General features: G+C 39.6%; 1 protein-coding gene across 6 annotated transcripts in view; it reads right to left on the reverse strand.

Annotated features, from left to right (window-relative positions):
• Positions 1–557: 557 nt before the first annotated feature.
• The window catches only part of MGAM2 (maltase-glucoamylase 2 (putative)), a 93,050-nt gene continuing 77,264 nt past the window's right edge, over positions 558–16,343 (reverse strand). For 3 of the 6 annotated variants that reach the window (XM_046020164.1, XM_046020165.1, XM_046020170.1), the window contains 3 exons: positions 12,008–12,057; positions 7,649–7,822; positions 558–5,996 (listed from right to left, as the gene is read on the reverse strand). In XM_046020164.1, coding sequence (XP_045876120.1) covers positions 2,223–5,996; positions 7,649–7,822; positions 12,008–12,057 — 3,998 coding nt within the window. In that variant the 3' untranslated portion in view covers positions 558–2,222. The remainder of the gene's footprint in view (positions 5,997–7,648; positions 7,823–12,007; positions 12,058–16,343) is intronic. The other 3 variants (XM_046020169.1, XM_046020167.1, XM_046020166.1) reach the window with 3 other exon arrangements.

A 16,343-nucleotide genomic window follows, 5' to 3' on the forward strand; every position in this document is an offset into this window, starting at 1 on the left:
AAAAGGCAAATGCAACTAACTGATGAATCTTTGCCCCTTGTGTGGAACCCCATCAGGCCAGCCACACAATAGTGCAGGTGTGGTGGTAGATCAGAATGCTGTGCAGATGTGTTCATAGCAGGGAATGTATGTAGTTAGAACCTTAAAGCATACTTGCTGGAATTCCTAAGTGCTGGGAAAGTTCATAATGTATTTGACTATGGAAGTGATTTGTGGTCTCAAAACTGCTCTCTTTATGGAGGTGTCTGGGGGCTCAGTCAGTTGAGCATCCAACTCTTGATTTCGGCTCAGGTCATGATCTCAGTGTCATGAGATTGAGCCATGAGGTGGGCTCCATGCTCAGTGTGGAGTCTCCTTGCCCCCCTCCTTTTGCTCCCCCCCATTCATGCTTTCTCTCTCTCTCTCAAATAAATAAATAGAATCTTAAAAAAAAATAAAACCTTTACATTCAAATTTAGTGAAGACCCTGTGCTTGGTTTAGGTGGCTTGTATCTGTTAACATGTACTTTCAAAATTAAACTTGAGTCATTTGTAAAATACTTTGTAAAATATTTATTTTTTCATTCATTAAAAATAACAATATATCAACTGCATGTTCACATAAATAAAATATTTTATGAAAAACAAATATATTTTCAAAGCATAAAATTGTGAAAAGAATGATATTTTATATTTTGTAAATCTGTTTAATGTCTATCTCAATAGATACAGGTAGATACATATATCTCTTTCTGTATTCATCTATAGTGACACCACACAGCATAAAGTCTCTGGAAAATGCCACTGTCTACTAATAGAGGATGAAAGTTAAAAAGGAATAGAAAAACATAGTATTATGAAAACAGATTTGACCTTGTGAACCCCAGAAAGAGTTCTATGGCCTCCATGGGTCTCCAAACTACATTTTGAGAATACTGTCCTAGGATTATGTCTTCAATAGCATTCAACTGGCTATATTTGGTTATGACGATGAGTATATTTATGGGGTCTGGCTGATCTAAGAAAGTAACAGACCAAGGATAAATAGTAAATTTGGATATGAAAGACCTAGAACATGATGAAAGTCCTAACACAGAAGGGGAGTTCACAGTGAAGTAATAAGGGAAAAGCTGGTAGATAAGAGAAAAAGTAAACAAGATTATAACCAATTAAAAGTCAACAAGAACTCCAATCCCAGGGCAGAGACTATCTCCCCTAAGCCATATCTTTAAATATTCATCTCCACCTGGGTGATTTCTAGTCTACAGAAGAGTTAGAGATTTGTAATTGAATCCAGTCATTCAGGGTAACAGCAAGGACCCTAAGATTATCTCCTAAGGAAAATTAACTGTTAATTCCCTGGAAGTGCAATTAAGGTCTGTAAATAAAAGTACTTATCAAATTTACAGTAAGAGTATCAGTAGTACCTATGGAAGTAGTGGTTGCAAAGTTTAGGAAGTTATGTTTTTAATATCTATAATCACATTTTTATTTCCTATGATAGTAAAAGTAACATCTAACATTTTTAATTTAATTATTTTAGTTCCTGGAGTCCAAATACATACAAGATCTACAGTGGTAGCACTTTCCATATCTATGGTTATACCTAGGATTGTTTTAGAAGTGAGAATATTTTCAGGATGTGTAATAGTGTATTACTCTATTGGTATCCATGGTATGTGAAAAAATCCATAGGAAAATAAGGCATGATTTAACATTACTAATTAAATAATTACTATAATATTAACAAATGTTGCTACAGTGGCCATGTGAGTACCACATATCACCAGTGCTTTCAGTTGTGGTATCATGTCCTATAACCTAAGAACAAGTTAGTTTACTTTAATAACTACATCTAAAGCAATAGTATTTACAGAGACTAATGTGGTATTTTCTGAGATACCAAAATCATCTATGAAGTCTCTAGTGAGGATATATAAAATATCTACAGTTTAATTGATAGGTCTATAGGGATTATAATTTTTAAAATAAGAGTACATATTCTGGCTACAGAAGAAGTATCCATGGTTTCTTTAATTATACTTATAAAAATAGTCATGGATGTATCTTTAGATATATCAGCTATGTCTATAGTGCTTGGAGTAGCCATATTTATAAAAGCTGGTGTTAATATCTGTGAAAACTTCTGTAGCATAAAATCATGTATCTTTCATTGATTTTTTATATCTGTAATAGTTGTTTTAAAGAGATGTCTGTAGTAATTATACTGCTTTGGATAGTAATCATGGATCTACAGTAGCATTTATGGCATTTTCAATATAAGTTGGTATGGGAGCAGAAGCATTCATTGTTGTTCTATCAAGAATGATAGTATTCAGAGCATATGTGGTAGTATTTATAATACTGGTGGTAGCATTAGTTGTAATCATAGATAAATAACTGACTGTAGAGTTTTTTGTTACCTGATGGTGAGTTGTGTCTAGAAGAGTAGTCATTGATGTGCCTAAACCTACTGCGGTATTTGGAATAGAAATATGTGTAGTGTTACCTGGAACACTGCTAGAGTTATCTGCATCACTAATATTTACTGTCTGCCCTGTACTATTTATAGTATTGGTGGTAGAGATAGCTATGGTATTAGTGCTAGTAGTGTAAATATCTGTAGAAGAAGTAGATACTGTAGGAATAGTATTACTAGTACTATTACCACCAGATATTGTAGGGGAAGGAGAACTGGTAATAGGAGTATGGTTGCCAGTGCTAGCAACATCAGTACTTATAGAAGTGGTTACCATAGCAACAGTAGTGTTCATAACATGAGTAGTCACAGAAAAAGGAGTCGTACTAGGAAAACTATTGAGAATACTACTGGCACTACTATTCACAGAAGGAGTGGTTGTAATTGCATCAGTATTACTGGTGCTAGTAGTATGGGTACTTATTGGGGAAAGAGTAGTGGTAATTAGAACAGTACTATTGGTGTTAGCATCAGTATTACTTGTTGGGAAATGAGTGGTTATGATAGGAAGAGAAGTACTAGTGCCAGCATTAGTACTTATAGGGGAAAGCACAGTGCTATTAGTAACAGCAGGACTAGCTGTAACTTCAATAGTGCTTGCTGGGAAGGCACTGCTTGTGATAGGAAGGGTAGCACTAGTGTTAGTAGTAGTGACACTTGTAGGGGAAGGCATAGTGCTATAAAGGATGGTAGTAGTAGGTGTAAAGGCAGTAGTACCTGTCATCGGGAAGGGAGCGTCCGTGGTAGGAAGAGTACTATTGCTTGCGGTGGTATTCGTGGAGGAAGGCGTAGTGCTGGGAGGGATGGTAGTAATAGGTGTAAAGGCAGTAGTACCTGTCATCGGGAAGGGAGTGTCCGTGGTAGGAAGAGTACTATTGCTTGCGGTGGTATTCATGGGGGAAGGCGTAGTGCTGGGAGGAACGGTAGGAGTAGGTGTAAAGGTAGTAGTACCTGTTGTTGGGAAGGGAGTGTCTGTGGTAGGAAGAGTACTATTGCTAGTGGTCGTATTCGTGGGGGAAGGCATAGTGCTGGAAGGGACGGTAGGAGTAGGCGTAAAGGCCGTCGTCGGGAAGGGAGTGTCCGTGGTTGGAAGAGTACTATTGCTTGAGGTGGTATTCGTGGAGGAAGGCGTAGTGCTGGGAGGGACAGTAGTAATAGGTGTAAAGGTAGTAGTACCTGTCGTTGGGAAGGGAGTGTCCGTGGTAGGAAGAGTACTATTGCTAGCGGTGGTGTTTGCATAGGGAGGCATAGTGCTGGAAGGGACGGTAGTAGTAGGTGTAAAGGCAGTAGTACCTGTCGTCGGGAAGGGAGCGTCTGTGGTAGGAAGAGTATTATTGCTAGCGGTGGTGTTTGCATAGGGAGGCATAGTGCTGGAAGGGACGGTAGTAGTAGGTGTAAAGGCAGTAGTACCTGTCGTCGGGAAGGGAGCATCTGTGGTAGGAAGAGTATTATTGCTAGCGGTGGTGTTTGCAAAGGGAGGCATAGTGCTGGGAGGAACGGTAGGAGTAGGTGTAAAGGTAGTAGTACCTGTCATTGGGAAGGGAGTGTCCGTGGTTGGAAGAGTACTATTGCTAGCGGTCGTATTCACGGGGGAAGGCATAGTGCTGGAAGGGACGGTAGGAGTAGGCGTAAAGGCCGTCGTTGGGAAGGGAGTGTCTGTGGTAGGAAGAGTACTATTGCTTGCGGTGGTATTCATGGGGGAAGGCGTAGTGCTGGGAGGAACGGTAGGAGTAGGTGTAAAGGTAGTAGTACCTGTCATTGGGAAGGGAGTGTCCGTGGTAGGAAGAGTACTATTGCTAGTGGTCGTATTCGTGGGGGAAGGCATAGTGCTAGAAGGGATGGTAGGAGTAGGCGTAAAGGCCGTCGTCGGGAAAGGAGTGTCTGTGGTAGGAAGAGTACTATTGCTTGCGGTGGTATTCGTGGAGGAAGGCGTAGTGCTGGGAGGGATGGTAGTAATAGGTGTAAAGGCAGTAGTACCTGTCGTCGGGAATGGAGCGTCCGTGGTAGGAAGAGTACTATTGCTAGCGGTCGTATTCACGGGGGAAGGCATAGTGCTGGAAGGGACGGTAGGAGTAGGCGTAAAGGCCGTTGTCGGGAAGGGAGGGTCCGTAGTAGGATGAGTATTATTGGTAACGGTGGTGTTCATGGGGGAAGGCGTAGTGCTGGGAGGGACGGTAGTAATAGGTGTAAAGGCAGTAGTACCTGTCGTTGGGAAGGGAGTGTCCGTGGTAGGAAGTGTACTATTGCTAGCGGTGGTGTTTGCATAGGGAGGCATAGTGCTGGAAGGGACGGTAGTAGCAGGTGTAAAGGCAGTAGTACCTGTCGTTGGGAAGGGAGTGTCCGTGGTAGGAAGAGTACTATTGCTAGTGGTGGTGTTCGTGGGGGAAGGCGTAGTACTGGGAGGAACAGTAGGAGTAGGTGTAAAGGTAGTAGTACCTGTCGTCGGGAAGGGAGTGTCTGTGGTAGGAAGAGTACTATTGCTTGAGGTGGTATTCGTGGAGGAAGGCGTAGTGCTGGGAGTGATGGCAGTAATAGGTGTAAAGGCAGTAGTACCTGTCGTCGGGAAGGGAGTGTCCGTGGTAGGAAGAGTACTATTGCTAGCGGTCGTATTCGTGGGGGAAGGCATAGTGCTGGAAGGGACGGTAGGAGTAGGCGTAAAGACCGTCGTTGGGAAGGGAGCGTCCGTAGTAGGAAGAGTACTATTGGTAGCGGTGGTGTTCATGGGGGAAGGCGTAGTGCTGGGAGGGACGGTAGTAGTAGGTGTAAAGGCAGTAGTACCTGTCATCGGGAAGGGAGTGTCCGTGGTAGGAAGAGTACTATTGCTAGCGGTCGTATTCACGGGGGAAGGCGTAGTGCTGGCAGGGATGGTAGTAGTAGGTGTAAAGGCAGTAGTACCTGTCGTCGGGAAGGGAGTGTCCGTGGTAGGGAGAGTACTATTGCTAGTGGTGGTGTTCACGGGGGAAGGCGTAGTGCTGGGAGGAATGGTAGTAATAGGTGTAAAGGCAGTAGTACCTGTCGTCGGGAAGGGAGTGTCCGTGGTAGGGAGAGTACTATTGCTAGCGGTGGTGTTCGCGGAGGAAGGCTTCGTGCTGGAAGGGACGGTAGGAGTAGTCGTAAAGGCAGTAGTACCTGTCGTCGGGAAGGCAGTGCCCGTGGTAGGAAGTGTACTACTGCTAGTGGTCGTATTTGTGGGGGAAGGCGTAGTGCTATCAGAAACATTAGAATTAGTTATAACTTCAGTAGTACTTGTTAGGAAAGATGTAGTAGTATTAGGACCAGTAATACTAGTTGTAACTTCAGTGGTACTTGTGGAGAAAGTAGTGGTTGGGATAGGAAGAGTGGTACTAGTATAAACAGAAGTAGTGATAATAGTATCAAAAGTGGTAGCTGTAGTAGAAACTGTAGAAGGATGTAGAGAACTTGTGGGGAAGGTACTTGTCATAGTTGTGGTAGAAACTATAGGGCCACCATATATCCATGTAACCACTGTTAGCTTTTCTAGGCTGATAATCTTGTCGGTAAGTTGAATAGTCAGCTTCTGCCAGAAAAGAAGAGATAAAGTTGGTATTTGAGTACTTCTTAAACATCACATTTAAGTCATTTTTCAAATTACAATTTAACAAAAACCAATACATTCATTCTTTTTTTTTTTCTAAGACAATTTATGCAGTTTATTTATTGTCAATAACAGAATTACATGATGGTATTTTTTTTAAGTTTTTTTTTTCCCTTTTATTTATTTTTTCAGCGTAACAGTATTCATTCTTTTTGCACAAACCCAGTGCTCCATGCAAAACGTGCCCTCCCCATTACCCACCACCTGTTCCCCCAACCTCCCACCCCTGATCCTTCAAAACCCTCAGGTTGTTTTTCAGAGTCCATAGTCTCTTATGGTTCGCCTCCCCTCCCCAATGTCCATAGCCCATTGGGGGGCGCGGGCTATGGACCAATACATTCATTCTTTTCCAGAGATTAATGAAAGGATAAAAAGATTCCTTTCTGGGTCACTGACTCTAGACAGGTAAATAGGGGAATATGTTGTGTGTATGATCCTTGTGCTGGAAATCCGTGTCTTTTCACTTCATCAGGCCACACCACATTGCTTACAAGTATTTGCAGCTTTGATTAAGCATTGATAACCAACACTTATAAAAATCTCTTTCCTTTGCCACTAGATTTTAACCTTCCAAAGGGCAGTCCGGTTTCATGTTTTCACCAGCCCCAACACCTAGTATAGTAGCTGGCATATAATAGGCATCTGATATGCTACAAAATTTCCTACAAAGAAGGTCTGAATTAGTCTTAACTGGGAGTAATTACTTGCAGAGTGTGGTCTTGAGCTCAGTAGCCCAGGAAAAATGTGTTGAAGTAGAGAACTAGAAAAGACTAGAGAGAGAAAAGCTAATCTGATTGTTCAGAGGGTTATTTTCCAAAATCCAAGTATCAGCAGGGCAGGTACTCATTCACTGCTTGGAGCACAGGAATTATACTTATCCATTTTCATTTTGCTAAATGGTCCCCTCTAGGTCATACTTAGGACATGCTTAGGACAGGTCTAGTGTTATAAAGCGGGATACTTTTCCCTCTGTAGTTACTCTTGGTAACTCTACTAGTAATTTGTCTTCCAAGTAGAGAGCTCCAAAAGCAGACCCTGCTAGAAGGTCTAGTAGGGTCTGCTATTTATCCCTCTGTTTTGTTAACCAAATAATTTTATCTCACATCACAGGTGGGACATAATCATCATCATGATCACCACAGTTGAATTTGCACCAACCTGTAAGATCTACCAATTTGACCAGGATCATGAGCAATTTCAGGAAAGAGGGAAAAAATCTCCAACAATTTTAGCGGATCACTTTTTCATTTTAGCCTCTGCCACAGAAGGAAATAAGTTTTGTTATGCTAGCCTGAGACACTAACCTCACCTAACACATAGAACCACTTCTGGGAAGCACATGGAAAGGAATTCACCAGACCACTGGTCATAGATTCCTGGACTACATTGGGAAGACCACTGATGCTACACATTTTACAATAGGATTCAACACTCCCAACTTTTCAGGAACATACTACCGCATGTACCTTTATAACCTTTCAAATAAAAACAAGTGAAAGAATGAAAATAAAAGTGGTGATAACTCTGCAGAATAATAAACTTAATTTATGATATAACATTCCTTTGTGACATACCTGACTGTAAGGGTCACTCTTGAAATTCACCACTGTAATTTGCTGGTTGTCATAGGTGAGAGTGACTTGTGTCACCAAAGTAGAGCTTGTTCCCCAGATTTTAATATATCCAACTTTCAGTGGATTTGAGTCACTCAGATACTTATTGTGTATGGTCTGGATTTGCAATAGATTCTATAAAGAATATATAAAGAGAAAAAATACATAGGACATCTATCAAGAGGCTGTATTTCACATTAAAATATTAAGAAACCTCAAATTATGATTGTTGTGCTAATTTGCTGTTTTTATTCTTAAACACTTCATGAAGAAACACTTCCTGAGCATCTGCTGTGATAAACTTGATAACACCAACATAATGAAAGTTATTTTCCTTATATCGTTACTAACTTTTACAAGGATTTTGAAAAGCAAGCATCGTTATCTCAGTTTTACTGATGAGGAAATTGAGGCTCTGGGAGTAAAGAGAGTAGCTAAACGACACAGATATGGTTGGAATCATGATGCACCCATGTGCGTAGCTCTGTATGAGTTAACACAGTGTGAACACAGAATCCCAGCAAACAGCCCCTAGACTAAGGACAGTTTGCAATAAGTCTAGGACTCGACAAAATCATGAACTGTTTTTGTATCAACAAAAGGTTTAAACTAATGTGAGGTAAATCACAAAGTAATATGTGATTAAGGCCTAAATGAAAATCATAGTGAATATGTGTCACGGGTGCTAAGAGAAACGAGAACTTGCTACAGAAGAGAGCGAGTCAAGAAAGGACTTGGGAAGGACATGGGACTTTAGGAAGCCTGGAAGGGTGGATGGATTTAGAAAGGTGAAATAAATGAGGAAGGGGCTGGAGGCAGAGTCACGTGGGAAAAAAGTCATGTTTATTAAGTGCAAGAGCTATGGTAGCTCATGCTGAGCAAACAAAATAAGACTGGTTAAGATGGGTAGGATGAGGAAGATTTTATGGGATGCACCAAGGAAATAACTGCAGTGGAGTGATACCACAAACTCCTTGACTCTCATGGCAACAGTAGAAAGAAAAAGTAATCCATTCAACTGGCTTTCTGGAGCATTTAATAAGCTTTGAGACTGACCGCACAAGTGGAATCAAGGGAAAATGAAGAAAAGGGGATATAATTTGAAGTAAATGGGTCTGCTGAAGCTAGAGCTTATTGATTTGTGAGAGCCTACTGTTAAAATTGCCTGGAATTCTGAAAGCCAGCTGATAGCTTGAAATTGGCTAAAATGGTGGGAGTACTTAAACCACAGGAATTAGCCAATGCCACAAATCAGCTCCACATCCCCATTACCCCACAGCAGCCAGCACGCCATTGATAATTACGCCATGCAAAGTTAGAAGCTTTCTTTCATGTCAAGCCTCTGATCCTTAGAAAGAAACGCCTTCAAAGATCACACAGAAATAAGAATTCACTTATCACTTCTTTGGAATAAGAGAAGAATGAGGTTTTAGTGTTAGAAAGCGTTTAAGGAAAATGTAATGCTTTATAATAAAGAAACACAGGTTAAACAGGGGAAGTGTCTTCCCTATGTTAAATAACTAGTTAGTACAAACAGAACTAAAATCCAGGATTTCTAAATCAACAGTTTCATTTAAAAAAAAAAAAACATTTTGAGCGGAAAGATATGTAGTTTTTGATTCAACTTTTCTTAAGTTAAGAACAGAGAATTTACATATTTAATTAGCATACAAAGTCCCGCATTTAGTTTCAAAAGGCAACTGCAGGATGGAGAGAGCATGACCTGACAATTATGTCTATGAAGATAATTTGAAAGTTTTAGATGACCATGAGATTTATGTGATGCATGTGTTTAATAATTTAGATAACCATGAGATTTATAGCATATGATACATCTGTTTAAAAATTTAAATTTAAAAATGTTTAAAAACATGAGGCAGTAGGAGTAAGAAAATAGAGTATAGCTAAAAAGAGGTAAGAGTTGGACAATGAACTATTTATTGTTTCATGTCACTGATGTTTTGAGGTTGCCTGTTTTGCAGTATAAAGTTCATGTCATCCTACAGAAATATATGGCAAGCCATATATGTAATTTTAAATTTTCTCATAGCCATATTTTTTTAAAGTAAAGGAAATAGGAGAAATTGATTTGAAAATACATTTTATTTAACCCAACATATCCAAAATATTATCATTTTAATATGTATTCAATATAGAAATATTAATGAGGTATTTTACAATCTTTCAAACATTTCAAATTAGCCTAGTCACATTTCCAGTGCTCAAAAGTCACAAGGGATGCCTGGGTGGCTTAGTCGGTTAAGGGTCCAACTCTTAATTTCGGCTCAGGTCATGATCTCAGAGTCAAGAGATAGAGCCCCACACAAGCCTCCACACTGCACTGGGTAGGGAGCCTGCTTACAATTCTCTCTTTCCCTCTCCCTCTGCCGTCCCCCCAACTCCGCTTATGCTTGAGTGTGCATGTGTGCTCTCTTTCTCTCTCAAAAAAAAAAAAAAAAAAGTCACATGTGGCTGGTAACTATCATACTGGATAATGCAGTTTAAGGTATTCTTTCAATCCTGGGTACCATGTTTTGAGAGGAATCTAGACTAATTGTGGTCCAAACAGAATAATCAGATCTGTTTAGGGTGGCTCAGTGGTTTAAGCTGCTGCCTTCGGCTCAGGTCATGATCTCAGGGTCCTGGGATTGAGTCCCGCATCAGGCTCTCTGCTCGGCAGGGAGCCTGCTTCCCTCTCACTCTCTCTGCCTGCCTCTCTGCCTACTTGTATCTCTCTCTGTCAAATAAATAAATAAATAAAATCTTTAAAAAAAAAAAAAAAGAATAAAACAGAGAAAGTGTGAAGTTAGCCTGCAGAGGAATAATTCCAAAAGAAGATGGAAGGTATATATAACAGACATCTTCAAATAACTGAAGCACTGCTATGTAGAAAAGACAATCGATTTGTGCTATGCTTTTCCTTAAATGCAAATCAATAGGTAAAAATTATAGAGAAGCAAATTCCAGGTTTGGCATAGAATGATATTCCTACTCTAATGAGAATGATATAGGTTATCTCTGGAGTCATTTAACATGCCTGGTAGATTGGTTGTATTATTTTCTCCAATTATTCACTCCTCCCTATTCATACCCTTTTTCCATGTAATTTTGGCACTGCCCTCCCTCTCTGGATGGGGCATTGTATCCCACCTTTGTCTTTGGGCTAGGCCATCTGACTTCCCCTTGTTAATAGAATATAAGTCAACTTGCCGCAAATTGGAGATTTTAAAAAATGCTCAAGCATTTCCACTTCTGTTTTTGCCCTCTACCACAGTCATAAAAAACATCCTGCCCAGACCTGCCATAAGGCAATCTTAGGTCATATTAATATAAGGACTGGCTTGGAAATTTCCAGGCAATTTAATAGTGGCCTTTCCCAGGGACACCTGGGTGGTTCAGTTGGTTAAGCGTCTGCTTTTGACTTAGGTCATGATCCTAGAATCCTGGGATCAAGCCCCATATTGGGCTCCTTGCTCAGCGGGGAGTCTACTACTCCCTCTACCTCTATGTGTGTGTTCTGTTTCACTCTCTCTCTTTCAAATAAATAAATATATCTTTAAAAACAAAAACCAAAAAACCCCAAAACAAAACTGTAGGCTTTCACAAAGCTATCTCTTTAGGATGCCCATTTACTTCAAGTTATATCCTCTTTTTTTCATTTTCCCTTGATTCTGCTTGCAGTCAGTCTCAAAGTCTTGTTAATTCTCCATAATGCCAATTGAACATATTTCATTTTCGTAGATCACTGAAGATCCAGCTCACTCTTATACATACATACCTATGTGAGTGAGTACAGCCAGGATCATCCACGCAGCCAAACAGTCCCATTACTGAGTGTAAGCCAGCCAAGATCAGCTAAGTCCAGCCCAGATTATCAGAACACTAAAAACTCCTGGGCTAAATAATTTATTGTTTAAATTATTTACTTATTGTTACAAGCTGCTGAAGTTTTGAAGTTGTTTCTTATACACCATTGTTATGCAATAGATAAATGATCTAGCATTTATCCTGCAAAATATCAGCCAGAAAATGCTGTCTCATCCCCAGAAAACATGTCATACATTTGAAGACCCATTTTTTTCACCAGCATTATATGAACTACAAGTTTCTTCTTATAAAAAACTGATGGCATATTGGATAATTGTCAAAATAAGGACTGTTTATTCCTTATGTTAATGTTGATAGACCCAATGTATAAGTGTAAAGGTAGGACGTTCCTCCTATTAAGATGTAGGATATTATTTTGACATAGTTAACTGATAATGTTTAATCTGTAGCTAACTGGGAATGGGTTTATAAAATTCAGTAAATTAGTCTTACCTGAGCTGCAGTAATATTTGCCAAGAAATAGTTTCCATTTTCATAGGTATCTGCAAGCAAGAAAAAAGAATAAACTACTCATTGCTTCAACTGGAGCAGATAACTGGAGCAGATAATCTTGTATATAGTCAAAGCGGTCACAATTACTGATCAGGATAATCATGACCTCTCTGAGAAACATTAAGGATAAGTAGCCAAGGGATTCTTTCACTCCAGGGTATATGGGGATGTGCCTACGGAAGAGGGTATTTCAAGTGAGGATCAAGTGGTTGTAAAACCAGAAAATCTTGGTTGAACTAAGGATAGATACCCCAGATGAGGAAATGTGAAGGCTACTGACTGGTTTCTTCTGTGCCAATGTAGCAAGCATATAACCATGAAGGCTGACATGGCTATGATGATAAAAGCTAAAGCAGAGGAGAGTAGCTAGGAATTCAGGCTCAAGTCAGACTGACATGGATTCAAATTCCTGCTCCTACACTTAGTAGTTGTGCAAACTATGGCAAATAACATTTTATCATCTGTAAAGTGGAGATAGTAGCACCTAGCTCGAGGTACGCTACATGAGTAGAGTCAGTGCTCAAAATGTATTCTTTACTATCATTAGCAAAGTCATCATCATCTTCACCTTCATGATTCTTAGACCATTCTACCACATTGCTCTAGTTCCCAAGCCCTCCTGCCTCTACATAACTTACTCCATCAATTCTTCCCCAGACCCTCTTTGCTCCTCTAGGTTCCAGTTATGCTCCAGAACACTCCATTCTAACAAACTCTTTACTTGTTCTCTCTATAGCAAGCAACCACCACATCTCTTTTTTAGTGCCATATTGTCTCAGAAAAGGTAGCCTCTGTTTGTTATGTCTGTGGACTTGACTCATAATTCAATCCTACATCTCCTGTATTTCAGTTCTTATGTTTCCTTATTTCACTGAGTCTGATATTTTCAAAGTCACCAGTGACACAGTATATTAAATCTAAGTATTTCTTCATGATATTCAGGTATTTTAGATCTGTTTCCCCACACATTGCTTCCTTGAAATAATCCTTAGTAGATGCCCACTTTACTCAATCTTCTCATGTAGGTTCTATAAATCTTATTTCTTAAGAGTCAGTTCCATTTCATGTTCTATTCTTGCCCTTATCGACATTCCATCTCTTACCAATATTCCAATATATCTGTCCTTGAAGCAATTAATTCTCTTCTTTCTTTTCTATAAATTACCTCTACTCTTGCAGAAATACTCATAAAGCCTATATTTTTTAAATTGAGCCTTGGTTAGAAAATGTAACCTAAGCAAATATTATAAGACTCTTCTAGCAGCTTGAACAAAGAATTTTTAAAGAATGGAATTTTGTTAATAAGGTGATCTAAGATTATCCTTGAACTAGCTATTAAATCTCCTTATGTAAGGAAAAATTTAACAAATAGCTAAAAACCTATTAATGGAAAATTTAAGTTAAAGCTATACTTACATTATGTCTTGGTGCTTTAAATTTTGAATTTCTAAGTCTGTTTGGTGAAAAGGAGCAAAGAGCTTCTCCATAGGAGTTAAAAAGTGTAAAAATCTTTAAACTCTCAGGGACTATTGATTTTTAACCTTGAAACTAAGACATTTGTTGAAGGAAACTGAAATTTCATAGAAAATTGTTTTCCTCTTAAATTTTTGAAATATATTGCTCATAGGAAGCTGATTTCCTAACATAAACTAACTGTGGTGTTATTAACCCACTATGACATTAATCACCTAGTTCAAATTAGCTCAAGCTATATAAAAAGATTCTAGATTTCCTTAAGACATTGGTACCCAACCATCAGTGATTTTGCTGGTGCGACATTTGGTGACATCTAGAAAGACATTTGATTGCTACATCCTGGGGTTGGGGAGAGTGTTTTTGGCATTTGGAGGGGTGTTGCTAAACATCTTGTAATGAACAGTTCAGCCACCACCCGCAACAAAGAATTATCTAGCCCAAATTGTCAGTATAATCAATCATATGTCTGGTAAGGGACTTGTATGTAGAGGATATAAAAACACTTACAATTAAATAATAAAAAGGTAATCTAATGTAAAAATTGACACCATTTGTGAATAGACATTTCTCCAAAGAAGATTATGAATGGCCAGTAAGGTACACCTGGGTGGCTCAGTCAGTTAAGCATCTGCCTTCTGCTCAGGTCACGATCCCAGGGTTCTGGGATCAAGCCCCACATGGGGCTCCCTGCTTGGTGGGGAGTCTGCTTCTCCCTCCTCCACTCTCCCTACTTGTTTTCTCTCCCTCTGTCATTCAAATAAATAAATAAAATCTTTTTAAAAAATGAATGGCCAGTAAGTACAAGAAAAGACATTCAATGAGATTAGTTATCAGGGAAAGCACAAATCAATAGAAGCCACGGTGGCATACTACTTCATTCACACCTAGCAGGAAGACAATAATAAGTGTTGGCAAGGATGTTGAGACACTGGACCCCACATGCACTGCTGAAGGAATGTAAAAGGGTGCCGCCTCCTTATAAAAGAATATGGGAGTTCCCACAGAAATAAACATAGAGTTACTATACAAAGGGGAAATTCCAATTCTAGGTATGCACCCTAGAGAACTGAAACAATGTCTATACAAAAACTTGTACACGAATATTCATAGCAGCATTTTTCTTAATAGTGCAAAAGTGGAAACAACCCAAGCATCTACGAGCTGATATATAAAATGTAGTATATTCATACAACATCATACTATTCATCCATATTAAAGAAATGAAGTACGGACACATGCTACAACTTGCTAGAACCTTAAAAATGTTATGCTAAGTGAAAGAAGGCAGGAATAAAAGACCACATTTATTTATTCCATTTATGTGACTCCATATGATTCCATTCCTATGAAATATCTAGCATACACAGATGTATATACACTATACACAGATGTATCATGACAGAGTAGTAAATGCCTAGGGCTGCATCTCCTGGGGCTGGAGATAATGGGGGCAGGGCAAGGGAGGACTGAGGGGTGATATCTAAAAGGTGGAGGGCTTATTTTGAGGGTAAAGAAATTTTTCCAAAATTGTCTGCATAATGGTTGCACAACTTGGCAAATATATGAAAACCAGTGAATTCTACACTTAAGAATGGTATGTTATAGGATGCCTGGGTGGCTCAGTGGGTTAAGCCTCTGCTTTCGGCTCAGGTCATGATCTCAGGGTCCTGGGATGGAGCCCCGCATCGGGCTCTCTGCTCAGCAGGAAGCCTGCTTCCTCCTCTCTCTCTGCCTGCCTCTCTCCCTATTTATGATCTCTGTCTGTCGAATAAATAAAGAAAAATCTTTAAAAAAAAATTTTGAAGGGTCAGGGGTGGGAGGTTGGGGCAACCTGAGGGTTTTGAAGGGTCAGGGGTGGGAGGTTGGGGGAACAGGTGGTGGGTAATGGGGAGGGCACGTTTTGCATGGAGCACTGGGTGTTGTGCAAAAAGAATGAATACTGTTACACTGAAAAAATAAATAAAATAAAAAAAATGGTATATTACATATTGTGTGAACTGTAGCTCAATAAACTTGTTACCAAAAAGTTAAAGACAACCCCAAGAACTAACAACAACAAAAAGGCATTTATTTTTTATAAAAATATGTATTAAAAAGACTTCTGGGGCACCTGGGTGGCTCAGTGGGTTAATCCTCTGCCTTCGGCACAGGTCACGATCTCAGGGTCCTGGGATCGAGCCCCACAATGGGCTCTCCACTCAGCAGAGGCCTGTTTCCCCCTCTCTCTCTGCTTACCTCTCTGCCTACTTGTGATTTCTCTCTCTGTCAAATAAATAAATAAATCTTAAAAAAAAAAGACTTCTACCTGATTCATCTTAAAGATTATTACAGTGTGATTTCTACTTGTCATAACACTCCCAGGCTTCTCACTCCTCTCTTCATCAGACTTTCTGTCATCACACCCATATTTGCAAATTGCAAGCTCCACCAGGAGACTCCATACATGTCTCAAATTCCAAGCGTGCAAAATTAATCTCCTTATCGCTCAATAAAGTCATGGGACTTTATTGCCTACGGTCCATGCCATGATAATGGAATTGCTTCCTGCCCAATCAGCTACGCATGCAGCTGGCATGATCAAATGATGCAGTCAGCGGTCAACCTGGCGAGATGTCACTGCGTGATACAGTGTTAAATAACCTTGGCACAGCCACTAACTCCTTTAGCTGCAATTTTTTGCTCACCAAACAAATCCCTGATTAAAATCTCATGCTTCACCTAGATTTAATTTAAGGAAAAATATGTACTTCCTAATAGATGGGAACATCCTAGCTCATTAATATAATTCTTAAGTTTAAAA

The sequence above is a fragment of the Meles meles genome, chromosome 10 (assembly GCF_922984935.1).
Source record: "Meles meles chromosome 10, mMelMel3.1 paternal haplotype, whole genome shotgun sequence".
Lineage (NCBI taxonomy): Eukaryota > Metazoa > Chordata > Mammalia > Carnivora > Mustelidae > Meles > Meles meles.